Genomic DNA, 13,461 nt, shown 5'->3' on the forward strand with positions numbered 1-13,461 from the left:
CTTCTGGAGGCTGATAAATTCAAATTAAGGACATGGGACTTCCACACTAGCCTTTATTCAAAATTTTAAATTCAAAATTGACGCTATACCTATCTGGTAATATTGACGTTTTGTTATCGGTGTTAGGGCTCACTTACTCAAGCTAATGATATTTACAGTGAAGAGAGTGACATTTTAAGATCAAGCCAAGTCCTTTAAATTCAATTTTATCTCGTAGTATAGATGCAGCCTAATACAGGTTGAACCAGTGGGACCTGACTGGTGCCAAAAGAAAGAATTTGTCAGACCGCAGGAGATCCTTAGAGGACATACAGCTAAATATCATCACAGAACACTGAGAGCCACGATTGGTGGCTATAAACAAACTTCATGGAAACACAGGAAATAGCCACATCCATGCTAAGTGGTTTTCCGGCTACCTAAACTCTTGCTGAATTATGGATGTTGCCAGACAAGTGAGTGCTGGACTAGAGAGGTTTAACCTTTAGGTTGTTTTTCTCAGTATGAATCGTTAAAGTGTTACAGAAGCATTTAAATTGCTTTGAAAACTTAATCTTAGAATTGTTATATTTATATATTTATATATATATATTTATAGCCTATTGACTTATTAGTAGGTCTGGCTCACACAAAAGAATTCCATTTCACAAAATGAGGTTTCACCATTTGTTTTCAATACAATTGTGAATGAAATAAAGACCTTTCAAAACGTTACACACACAAGAACACCCTGCTACTACCCAGTCTAATCAGTAGCTCTGTGGTTATATTGCTTACCTGGGATGTGGAAGACCCATATTGAAGTTTTTTCTTCACATCAGGCAAAGTAGGGATGTGAACCTCCCAAATGGGAGCCCTTACCACCAAACTATTAGGCTCTTTCAATGAATGTCCATCTTGGACCTGAGAAACCCACACTTTGCCATGAAAAGTTTTAATTTCAATAAATTGACATTTTCTAATGAAAAAGCCCTTAATCAGAAAAATCCTGTTGTTCTCAAATTATTTGTGGATCTGTATTTCCACTCCAATAAGACGTGCTTACTAAATAAGCAGTAATCACACCTCTTTTAAGTCAAAAGTTCTGTTTAAATGCTAGCTGTGTGTACAGGAATGTTATATCTAGAATTTGGCTCCTGTTACTTTTTATTGTATAGGGACTAATTGGCCCATGTTTTCCTTTAAACTTACATATTTAGAAGTTTCCTAATTAGCTTCACACCTTCCTTTCAGTTGCAGCTTTCCTGTCATTGTCCCATTTAACCTCAGAGTTACAATCACCAGATATGAACTGACCAATCTAGCACAAACCTCATTTAGAAGCAGAGGTACACGGGCAGCAGCAGAGACAAAAAATGAGCCTAAAGTACCTATTTTTAGGGAGTAAAAAACAAGAACTTCCAGTTTAAAGACACTAACTTTCACCAACTTAAATTTCTGCCTATTGCGGAGATGAAAGAAAATCTTACTGATTGCCATAGCAGTACCCACTACCTTTACCCCTCTCCTATTTCACACCACTAAAGTTAATGAAGCCCACAATCCAAATTGTAATATCAATGCTATTTTGCAACATAATTTTATTTAAATCTGGATTGTCTGTATATATACTACATAGTACACTGGGGCCCTAGCCTCAAGTGAGGCCTCTGGAAGCTACAGGTACACAAACAATATGTAACCCCAGAGACACTGAGACCATGTACTAGGGACAGGGCTTTTTTTTCTGCTGGAATGGTGCAGAAAGGCCCCTCCTCCTCACTCCATGCGTGCAGAACTCCAGCTGAGAGCCACATGGCTCCTTCAGTCACAGCACGGCACCTGTGGCTCCATGACAGGAGCTGCACGGTTCCTGGTGCCCCAGTCCCTGTGGCCCAGCGTGGTCCTGGAGCATCCCCAGTGGCCTGGCCCAGCCCACCCTGGCACTTGCATGGCCCTGGCAGCCTGCTGTGGCTGAAGTTAGTGCAGCCCCTGTGGCAGCAGGGAGGTAAGTTGCCAGCATTCACTTGTGGGGAGCTGGGAGTACCCGGCACTGGGGAAGCCACTTGGGGAGGATGCTTGGGGCCCACCGGGGGGGGGCAGTTTAGTCACCAGGGGGTGGCAAAGCTGCCGGGGGGGGGTGGCTCAGGCCTCATGCAGGGGGTGGGGGGCTAAGCCCCAGGAGGGGGTGTTGGGCCTTGGCTCAGGGGATGGGGAGTGGTTGGGAGCAGCTTGCATTCTGCCACCTTTTTTTCTAGGGAGAAAAAGCATTAACTAGGGGAAGTGAATTCTCCACTCTATGGCCTTTTCTGAATGCCAGCTGGCCCTTCGCTTTTGTGGTAGAGCTTTAGCCCTGTGGTTGCAGGTTCAATCCCTCCTGCCTATATGTCAGTGTTACAAATAAATATTAGTTATTATATTTAGGGTATAATTTTCAGGCTCAAACAATTGCATTCAAAGAAAAAATGTCTTTTTTTTCATTTCTTATTTATTTTTATTCTTACTCCATTTATAGGAAGACAAAAAGATGCCACCAGCAGAGAGCTACTGTGGCTTTAAAAAGGAAACATACAGAAGATATTGATTGCCACTCCATTTTTCAGTTTTATCCCTAAAAATTACATAACCATAATCTAACAAATGGACCAACTCTACACACAGTCTTTAAGCTGACAGTCATTTTTTTAAAGGTGGCCAGAGTATCTCCATATCAGCTATCCTGGGAACTTTTGTTAAAGTTCCCATTAAGTGAAATGTCATCCTTTCGGGAAAATGGGATGGACACTTCTCCAGACTCTAACAGATGTTACTTAATTTTACTCTTCAGGGAATATGATGACCTTTAAAAAAAACCCAAAGAAATATAAAAACTCAGGAAGACTTCAGTCATATTTCGTAACTTAAACCCACAAAGTAATAGCCTCATTGTTTTGAGGAATTATCCTGTATACTGGAAGTGGTGAAATTGCCAAAGTATTGTAATTTTCTTGGCATGTTCTCATCAAAATGTTACAGACGATAATTTGGGAATTTCATCAAGACAGTCTCATTTTAAATTCTGTCTAGTTGTATAAATATCTCCAAACAAGGCAAATAGATCATGTAATTTACTCTGGAAAACATTAGCTTAGGAATACTGATGAGAAAGGAAACAATGAACGAACTATTTATACACTTTTCATGGTGATTGTTCTTGGGACAAGAAGTACATGGACCAGATTCGCTTCTGTTTTTCTGGCTCCTTTGTCCAGCCTAGGCAATGAAACAGGAATGGAATTTGTCCACAGATGCCCAGCTGAGAATTCCACTGTGCTCAGGAACCTCTTATCTGGCTTAACACAGTCTGAGCCAGTTCTCAGCTACTCACTCTTCCAGGCGTAGGCTGTGTGTTGGGGAAACATCACATTGTGGTGCTCTGCTCTGCTCTGTCACCTCTCAACTGGCTTATATTATGCTCGGAACCATAGCCAGTAGACATAAATTAGAAGCAGGTTAGTCTAAAAACCAAAAAGTCTGTAGTTTAAAAAGCATGGAGCTGTAACTGTGGCCATGATTACCTTCCTGTTTCCTGCCCATGTTGAATGGGTGTCCATAAGGGAGAGAACCTGGCCCCATATGCTCTAAAATAGCTAAGAATGTCTTTAAAATTGTGTGCCCTCTTTTGTCTGTAACAATATCTAAGATGCATCACCGTGGTTCAATTGTATGGGATTTAGTACTTTTTCTTTAGTAACCAAGTTGTGGTCAAATTTGGGATCAGCTCACATTTCAAAGAATTTTTGCTTCATATATTGTAATGGGGTTATTTATTTATTTATTTTAAAAAACTGACATTTGATCCTGAAAATTCAAGACTACACAGGGTAAAGGCAACCAGGATGTTAGCATACACGCCATTAAAAATCACAGTGCTAAACCCCCATCACAAGCAGCACTAACTGGCACCTTTGCTGGAAGTCTCAGCCGAGGCCAAGGATTGACTAGATTTGTAGCTGAATCTGTCTTTTTCTCTCTAGGAGGTAAAAGAACAGATCCTCAGCTGGTGCAAATCAGCAGAGCCCCATTGACTCCAATAGAAATCATTTGAGCTATTCCAGTTTACTGATTCCTAAAGCATGCCTTTGACACATTCTCTGTTGGTGTTCTGTAAGGAAACTTGCACTGCTGCTGCCTGGATTATACCTTTCCTGTGGTTAAATATAACATAATCCCCAAAGTGTTTGATCCCACACACTTCAAAAGCAACATTTTTGCTTTAACATTATGAAATAAAATACAGGAGGCAAGTTCACCAGAAATATAACAATACCCATATACTGTGGAATCATGCAATTTACTTATTTGTATGGATGGATGCATGCAAGTGTGTCTGAGCTAGGCTGCCAGAAGGAAGTCGGTATACTGTTCTGGTTTATATAGTGCCATAGGTATGCATGATTCTTTATTGGTGAAAATAAAAAGATCAGGTGCTGAGTATCTCCTTCATGGTGCTGTGTGCCCTCAGCTCCTACTGACTCCAATGGAAGGTCAGGTCACTCAGCATCAAGAAGGATCAGACCTGAGATCATATAAGTAACAAAGGTATAAAAATTACAGCATGTTTGCTTTTGTTTTTAATAAGTATTGGCTACCTTGATTAATATTTGCATATGTAATTCTAGTTTTGCAGTCTCCTGTCACAGAAAAAGTGGAGTAGTACGCTGTGTCTGCAAAGAAAACTATGCAGGACCCAACTGTGAAAGGTAAGTGGACTAACAATGTGGGTGATGGGGCAAGTTTGCCAATGTTCCAGTTTTATGTGAAACCTCATTTATGTTACTGCAGAGAATTTTTTCTGTGCTTAACATTCAGCGGATTATATTATGTCTGTCTGCGTGAAGGCCTGATCCTGCACTGAAACCAATAAAAGTTTGCTAATGCTAATGTTTGCCAGGTGCAGGCAATACACTTTTTTTTTTAATCTTCATAAAACTGGCTTCTTCAAAGGAATAGAAGTTTAGTATATTGGGTAAAATCAGCAGCTGCATTTAAAATTAGCTGTATGCCTCCCATAATTCCTTTCCTAAAAAAATAGTAAGTTTACCATTGAATTTTTTTAGAACCTGTGAGGAAATCATAATATTTGAAAAAATATTAACAAGCAAATATAGATTTTTTATTTAAATTTTAATGCATTTCAAATGATGCATCTCCATAAAAAGTGAACTGAGCAATCCAACTCAACTTTCTTTTTCCAGAATGTCCATATACCCCCCAAACAATTTCTCAACTCAACTCAATCCAACTTTCTTTTTCCAGAATGTCTATATATCCCCCAAACAATTTCTCCTACTATATATCAATAATTATAATACATAGGGACAAATGGAGCTATATACTGCAATGCAATTTTAATCTGGTGAAGAACCAGTTTAAATGTGACATTGATGTCTGATGTGCCATTGAAGTGAATGGAGTCCTCTTTACACTCCCACTTATGTAAGGGCACTGGGGACATGAGTTACAGTTGCTCTAGTTTACAGTGGGGCTGAGTAGCAAAAAGATATATAAGCCTCATCTAGCTCCCCAACCCATCCTTTGTACTCAAGTTATCTGGTGCTACAGGAAATTTATCCCATTAACCTCAATGGGAGATTGTGCGCAATCAAGGCATACATGGCTATCAATGAGGGCACCAATGGATGCCAAATGTCCAAAGGAGAGAGGTGTGTGTAAAGAGCAAAAAAAAGAATGGGATCTTATCACAAAGTAAAAAATATCATAGCTCTTAAATAAATAACTTGTAAATGCAAGTTGCTCTAAGTATCAATATGGTACCTTTTGAACCTTTAAAGGGGCTTCAGAGACAATTTTACAAATAAAAGGCTACAGCAGACAAAGAGCATAAAAATGAAATAAATTTGTTTCCAATCAGCTGTCTATGTTTTGTTATGCTTCTGGAATGTCATATACACAAACATGGGGCACTACAGACAATTAAAAGTTCAGTGAGATTTTCTGACTGATTATTAAAATGCCACACTAGGGCTACGTCTACACGTGCACCCAACTTCGAAATAGCTTATTTCGATGTTGCGACATCGAAATAGGCTATTTCGATGAATAACGTCTACACGTCCTCCAGGGCTGGCAACGTCGATGTTCAACTTCGACGTTGCTCAGCCCAACATCGAAATAGGCACAGCGAGGGAACGTCTACACGCCAAAGTAGCACACATCGAAATAAGGGAGCCAGGCACAGCTGCAGACAGGGTCACGGGGCGGACTCAACAGCAAGTCGCTCCCTTAAAGGGCCCCTCCCAGACACACTTTCATTAAACAGTGCAAGATACACAGAGCCAACAACTAGTTGCAGACCCTGTATATGCAGCACGGACCCCCAGCTGCAGCAGCAGCAGCCAGAAGCCCTGGGCTAAGGGCTGCTGCCCACGGTGACCACAGAGCCCCGCAAGGGCTGGAGAGAGAGTATCTCTCAACCCCCCAGCTGATGGCCGCCATGGAGGACCCCGCTATTTCGATGTTGCGGGACGCGGATCGTCTACACGTCCCTACTTCGATGTTGAACGTCGAAGTAGGGCGCTATTCCCATCCCCTCATGGGGTTAGCGACTTCGACGTCTCGCCGCCTAACGTCGATTTCAACTTCGAAATAGCGCCCAACACGTGTAGACGTGACGGGCGCTATTTCGAAGTTACTGCCGCTACTTCGAAGTAGCGTGCACGTGTAGACGCAGCTTAGCATACAAATGCATAAACTACTGTGAAAAGGATATGGGACATGTTTCTATTCAGAGTGGCAGAAAAGATAACGTCAACTTATTTTATCTTTTTCTCATAGCCCCTGGCCAGCTTTTTGTGTATTAGAGGGAAAAGATAAGAGCAGGCAAAGAAGAAGAAGGGAAGAAGAAAGCAGTCAGACCAAGGCTGCAAGATAACTTCAAATTTATTAAAATCAATTTTATAATACTGGGTTTTATAAATTTGAATTTGAGTATCCTTACTTTCCCCTAGGCTCTCCACAAGTTCAACATGTTTCTGCCACACACAAATCGTCAAATATCAACTGTTGTAGCAGTGCATTGTGGGAAGCTATCCCACAGTTCCCTCAGCCCCACAGCATTCTGGGTATTTTTGCTGGTGCAGCACAGGAGAAAAAATGCCCCACAAGTGGCTGTGGGTATGTGATGTTATCTTCCCACATTGCATTGCCTCATTTCCCTCCCATGGAAAGATAACTGAATGATAAAGATCTTACAAAAAGCAGCAGGTGTCATCAATGGGCACCAAGACATCTGTAGTCTTCTCAACTGGCCCTCCACCCACTGTTCCCTGTGTTTTCAGGGGGCCAAAGCATGAAGAAAGAGGATAGCAAAGGTAGGAAAAAGATTTTATAACTGAAATATCAAACATTTTGCAAAAAGCAGCAAATGTCTGACATGGGCAGCAAGCCCCCAAAAATATTTTTGGCAGGACGGTCTGTGGCTGCAGGACCAGTTGAAATGTTCTCCCGCCACTGAAAATCTTAGCCACTGAGATTTTGTGAGGGAGGGTTTTTTGCTTCCCAGTTCATTATCCACCCATCTTCTGTGCTCAGGGACAATGAAAAGCATGACAAGAGAGTAGACAGTAAAGTTCTGGAAAGAGAGGATTTTTGGCTTCCAACTTCATTGCCTGTCTTCTGTTCCCAGGGAAAATGGAAAGCCTGAGGAGAGAATAGAGAGGTTTTTTGGCTTCCCAATACATGACCCGCCCATCTTCTGTGCCCAGGGACAATGAAAAGCATGATGAGAGAGTAGACAGTGAAGTTCTGGAAAGAGAGGATTTTTGGCTTCTCGCTTTATTGCTCATCTTCTGTTCCCAGGCTCATTGGAAAGCCTGAGGAGAGAGTAGCAAGAGTTTTTGGCTTCCCAGTGCATTACACAGCTTCTGTGCATGAAGGGATCCAAAGTCAAAAGAAAGATGACAAAAAAGGCTAGAAAAAAAGGGTTTGTGGCTGGTTTTTGCACAGCTTGAGGAAGGCCAAAGTTGAGGAAAGCGCAAACCATAACAACTAAAGCCAACGTCCCCTGGGTGGCTGTCAGCCCCCAGGAATCTTAGCCACTGGGGGAGACTTCTCCTGGGTGGCTGTCAGCTCCTGAAGAGCTTTCCTGCTGGGGGAGATTACCTACAAGCAGCTGCTAGCCACTCACTGTGCACAAGCTAGGACGTGGCTATGCCTGGCAGCATGGTCAGCACTGAAAAGCAGGCACTTCCTTTTATTGGCTCAGGGGCTAGCCACGTGATGCAGCTGGGCATGGGAAAGTCCCTGACTGTGTAGCACCAGTGGGGAAGGGAGGGGGAGCCTGCACAAAATGTAAACTACTGAAAAGAAGTTTCTCAGCCTCTCATACAACCACTATCTCCACACACAGCCTAGCTGCCATGTGGTGCAGCAGGGACCGTGGCCGGCACCAGGCAGCGCAGAAAAAAAAAGAAAAAAAGCTAACAGAGGTAGACACAGAACCATGAAATCTGTGTTGGGGCTATTTGTAATGAGTAGATGAGCTCACAGCACTAACAAGAAAGACAGAAAGATGTGCCTCTCATACAAGCATTACCCCACAACCACGTTAATAGCAAAAGAAAGAAAGAAAGAAAAAAATGTCTCAGCTTTCATACAAGCATGGCCCCACAGACACAGGCTTTCTGGTGCAGAATTGAAATTCATGGTCTTCCTGCTACCTAACTGGAGAGCAGCAGAGATGGAAATGGCCAGAGTAGAACACTGTGAGGCATTGTGGGGCAAATACGGAACACTGCTGGAGGCTCATGAAATGGAATTAAAGACATGACACTTCCACACTGGCCTTTGTTCAAACTTTTAGATTCGAACTGACTGCTATACCCACCCAGTTTCAATGATATGATATCGATATTATATTAATATTAGTGCTCCCTAAATCAAGGTAATTGTATTTAGAGTGAAGACAGTCACTTGGTACAATTGAGCTAACTGCCTTAAATTCGAATTTATCCCATAGTGTAGACACAGCCCACGTTAGTGAGGGCAAGTTGGTGAAGTGATTAGCAATGGTGTCTGGGTCTTTTTTCTTCTCATCTGTTTAGCACAACCAATGTCAGAAGTAATGAAAAGTCTTTGCATATAGATGACTATGTATGGGGCCAGAATTAAATGAATTTGTAGTTCCCAGAGGACTCTCTCCTGAGCACTAGATAGTATTCTTCACTGGTAATTTCAGCTGTCAGGATAAAACAATAAGCAGTAATAGGGCACCTTAGAGACTAACAAATTTTTTAGGGCATAAGCTTTTGTGGGTAAAAACCACTTCATCAGATGAGCTGGAGTGGAAATTAGAGAGGCAGGGTTGTAAATATAAGAAAAGAAGAAAGAAATACTTGTCAAGCGTAGGACCAATGTTAATGGAAGTGGGTTTTACCCACAGAAGCTTATGCCCTAGTAATCTGTTAGGGTAAGTCTACACAGCAAAGTTATTTCAAAATAACTATCCTTGTATCTATGCAATGCAACTACAATTTCAAAATAGCGGTTGGCTTTTTCTGAAATTGGCAAACTTCAGTCTATGAAGAATAACACCTATTTCAAAATAGCTCTTTCAAAATAGGTGCAGTTAAAACAGGGAACAGAGCCTATTTCAAAATAAGCCATAGTGCATTCAGTGACTTTATTTCAAAATAGGTTCTATGTGTGTAGAAGAGGTGTTTCAAAATAGGTAAATGCTATTTCAAAATACATTTATGTGTGTATCTGTGTTATTTCAAAATAAGTGATTCCAGAATATCTCTTCTGGAATAGCTTATTTTGAAATAAGGCTGCTGTGTAGACATAGCTTCAGTCCCTAAAGTGCCACTTGAATCCTCACTGTTTTTTCAGATACAGTGTAACCTATCTACCCCTCTGCAACAGTTGTCAGACTGGAGATTCAGTGAGCATGGAGAATGACTTCCTTGCTCTCTTCAGGGCTTGCCTGAGAATAAAAACCTGAGGCTTTTGGAGGTGCATGTTCAGTGCTCACACCACAGCTCCAGGCCCAGAGGAGTGTTCTTTCTCTCCTCCATGCCCTAGGACTGGAGGGAGTCACTCACTCTCACTCCCCCAGGGTCTCCAGGACCAGGAGACTTCTGTGACCCCACCAGTTATTGAGGGATCCCATATCCCTGCTTTCTCCTGTGCACACTGCTGCTCTCTCCCATAGGAGATCCTTCACGTTGGTGAAGGGCTACATTTCCAGGGCAGCGTTGGGCTGGTTGGACACCACTACATATGCAGACATGGAAGACTGATAGATTATAATCTGGCATTTTCCTGTTTTGGGCCATAAATTACCACAAGATTGCCTATAAATTTTAATTTAGGCCTGTGTCAGGCCTGCCCCAAAATGGTTGCAGCAGGGGCAGAGCACAAAGAATTCCACTGCCCTTCTGTGTGGTCAATGTGAAAGCCCCTACACTCTGAGGTGTGTGAAAACTAATCCCTGCCTATCTCCCTGTTTAGGGCTGACGTAGAATCAGGCCATGTCCCCACCCCTACGTACAGGCCTAAGGAATGTGACTGGCATTTCAGGGTAGTAAGTGGCAGGACATCAAGGGAAGTAACAGCATGTGTGCTCTTGCAGCACGCTGGCAGGCAAACTGCTTCATTTCTTCTGGCTCCTGTGTGAGAGGTTTTCTTGTTCTGCTCAGGAGCCTGGGAACAGAACTGTCTGATTTATTCTTCAGGTGCCAACATATAATGTTGGGAAACCATGGAAGCTTTTGCTAGGAATTGTAAAAATGACTCCTCAATCCCCACATGTAAAGTTGTGAGTAAGTGAAATTCTTTTGTTCATTGCTTTAAAAAATGAGATGTTAAGGCAATAGCAAATTAAATCCAGTTGTTATGTTCTAATTATTACATGACAGAAAATATGCCTTGGCATATGTGGTGGGTAGAGAGGCAAGGTTCCATTGGCAATGGTAATAGAGGGGAAGTTAACATCTTACCTGCCAATAATCACAGAAAATAAAAAAATTCCTGGCATATAAAAGACAAAGAATTTGTTAACTTCATTAGTTCAGCAACAAAAGGTTGAAAAGTCACATGGAAATTAAAATATTTGTAGTTAGCAGTGAAGAGTCATTTATCAGAATATGGCGGGAATGGAGCAGGCCTTTTCTGTGTGGCTTTTGCTGGCACATAAAGGAAAAAGATGGAGCAGTGTGTTTCTGTCCAAGTTTCCTTGCTTTTCTCATTCCTTGCCAACCATTCAGAGGAGTTGGAGGTAATCCACCTCTATGTTCTGTGACATGGGGAAGTGCAAGTGATACATGCGCATTTTCAGCTCTGAAAGTTTCTGTCTGTTTGAGACAGCTACTCCTGCTGATAGGCTATGGCTAATAGACGTGAGGCAGACAGTCTTAAAAAAACAGCAGTTACCTCCATGCCCACAGACACGACCTTAGACATTTCTGTCATACGAACCTGCACTTCAGCTGAATGGTGTATTTTAGAGGAGAAAAACTGAGCACATTATCTTCATTATAACCAATGGCCTGTGGGTTGGCAGAGGCATATAGATTTTTGCTTGCAGATCTAATTTAGGAAAGCAGTGACCAAGAGTTGTTTCCATAGAAGCATCATTCAATGACCTATATGAAACTGATAGTCACAGAACAGTTAGTAGCAGATGGGTGACTACATGAAAAACCACTCACTGCATTTTTTTAAAAGAAAAAGTATGAAAATACAAAAACATTCAATGAAGTCTAATGATGGTCAAAAAAGGAAAGGAAATGTTTCCTGTTCATATTTCAAACCTCAGAAAGTTGTTGACATTTTAAAAATGTTGACCAGCTCCACTAGCTGGTACTAGCTGAGGGTATAAAAAGACTTTAAAAGGCTTTCGACATTGCTAGATAGTGGCATTCCTCTCTTTACCTATGGAGTGCCTGTGCTCCGCTAGCAACATTGAAATGACAGGGTAATGGCTTGGCTAAATTCCCTCAGGAAACTATTATAGCCACCTTTTAAGCATAGAAGTAGCACAAGGACACTGTCCTTAGCTCCTGGAGCTGAACATCGTTTCCTTTCACTCAAAACTGTGGCCCATGTGTATGAGAGACTATGGGCTTAATTCTGCCCCCAAACCACTGTGGCCATGGAAAACATTGGCGTTACTCTGGTGATGATAATGTTAAAATCATGCTGTATAGTATTACAACTGAATTCAGATTGCTGGTATGGTGTTTCATAATCATGGAGCACGACGTTCTTATTTATCTCTGGGTCACCAAAATGACAGACCATTTTTCTTGCTATCAGATTATCGTGTTAGTTAATGCACACAGACAAGCACTTCACTGACAAAAGCAATTAATTCAACCAGCCAAACAGTTTAAAGTCTGTTTGAATTGTGTGAAAATACTTTTCATTTTCTGTATAAGTGTGGGAGTTTAGGGTGTGTGTATAGTCAAAGCACTGTTAAGGAAGTTCAAGGGAATCAGAACTACTTTCTTCTTCCACAAAAGAAAAAACGATAGACAGAGGGGCCAAAACCAGAACTTCATCCAAATCTCCCAAGTGTATATCATATAGATATGACGAAATGTGGATTTGACTAACATCTAGTTTAGGTTTTATTGACATCTGACTGATGCATTGCAAAACTCCAGTTGTCCCATCATTAAGATTAGCAAACCCCAAACTGTTTTACAGACTCTTTCTGCTCTAAACTTACATATATGACATAAAATGGGCTCTGAACCTGAACTTACTGGGGTCGTTTTGCAACATGAAAGCCAATTGCCTCAGCTACTCTACCATACATCACAATATCATTTATGAAATCCAAAGCTGCTAGTGAATAAAATAAACACCAGAACTGCTTAGTGACCCTTTGCCAAAAAAGTTTTGTGATGCATTCAAAAAGCATCGTATATCAAACATTTTCATTGCTAAGAAAACAGACACAAAAAATGGACTGAAGTAATCAAAAACTAGAAGTGTTCTGGATGCAGTACATGTTTCTCAATACCACAGAGCTACAACTCCCTAGATAAGTTTAGATTTAGGTTAGATTACAAAATAGCACCTGCCATAATTTAAGTCTTGTTCGCTAGCATTTGCCAAATGTCACCATGAATTCTTGGTGGCCTGATAAGGACAGAAAAAATGACACTGTAGTGGGGAATGTCACCATTACTAATCATCCTTGGGGTGGATTTCTTCTCAGATGTGCGCCAGGTTACTATGGAAACCCCATGCTGATTGGGAGCACTTGTAAAAAATGTGACTGCAGTGGAAACTCAGATCCGAACCTAATCTTCGAGGACTGTGATGAAGTGACAGGCCAGTGCCACAACTGCTTACGCAATACCACAGGGTTCAGGTGTGACCAGTGTGCTCCTGGCTATTATGGAGATGCCAAAATAGCTAAAAACTGTACAGGTATTGTATTGTGTGAGTAATATATGCTATTGCGTAATT

General features: G+C 41.5%; 1 protein-coding gene across 1 annotated transcript in view; it reads left to right on the plus strand.

The window, feature by feature from the left end:
* LAMA4 (laminin subunit alpha 4) overlaps nt 1-13,461 on the plus strand; it is a 156,542-nt gene that overhangs the window by 59,815 nt on the left and 83,266 nt on the right. The window contains exons 4-5 of the mRNA XM_074990717.1: nt 4,641-4,721; nt 13,208-13,422. Of these exons, the coding sequence (XP_074846818.1) occupies nt 4,641-4,721; nt 13,208-13,422 (296 nt within the window). The remainder of the gene's footprint in view (nt 1-4,640; nt 4,722-13,207; nt 13,423-13,461) is intronic.

The sequence above is a fragment of the Carettochelys insculpta genome, chromosome 3, assembly GCF_033958435.1.
Source record: "Carettochelys insculpta isolate YL-2023 chromosome 3, ASM3395843v1, whole genome shotgun sequence".
NCBI classification, from domain to species: Eukaryota; Metazoa; Chordata; order Testudines; family Carettochelyidae; genus Carettochelys; species Carettochelys insculpta.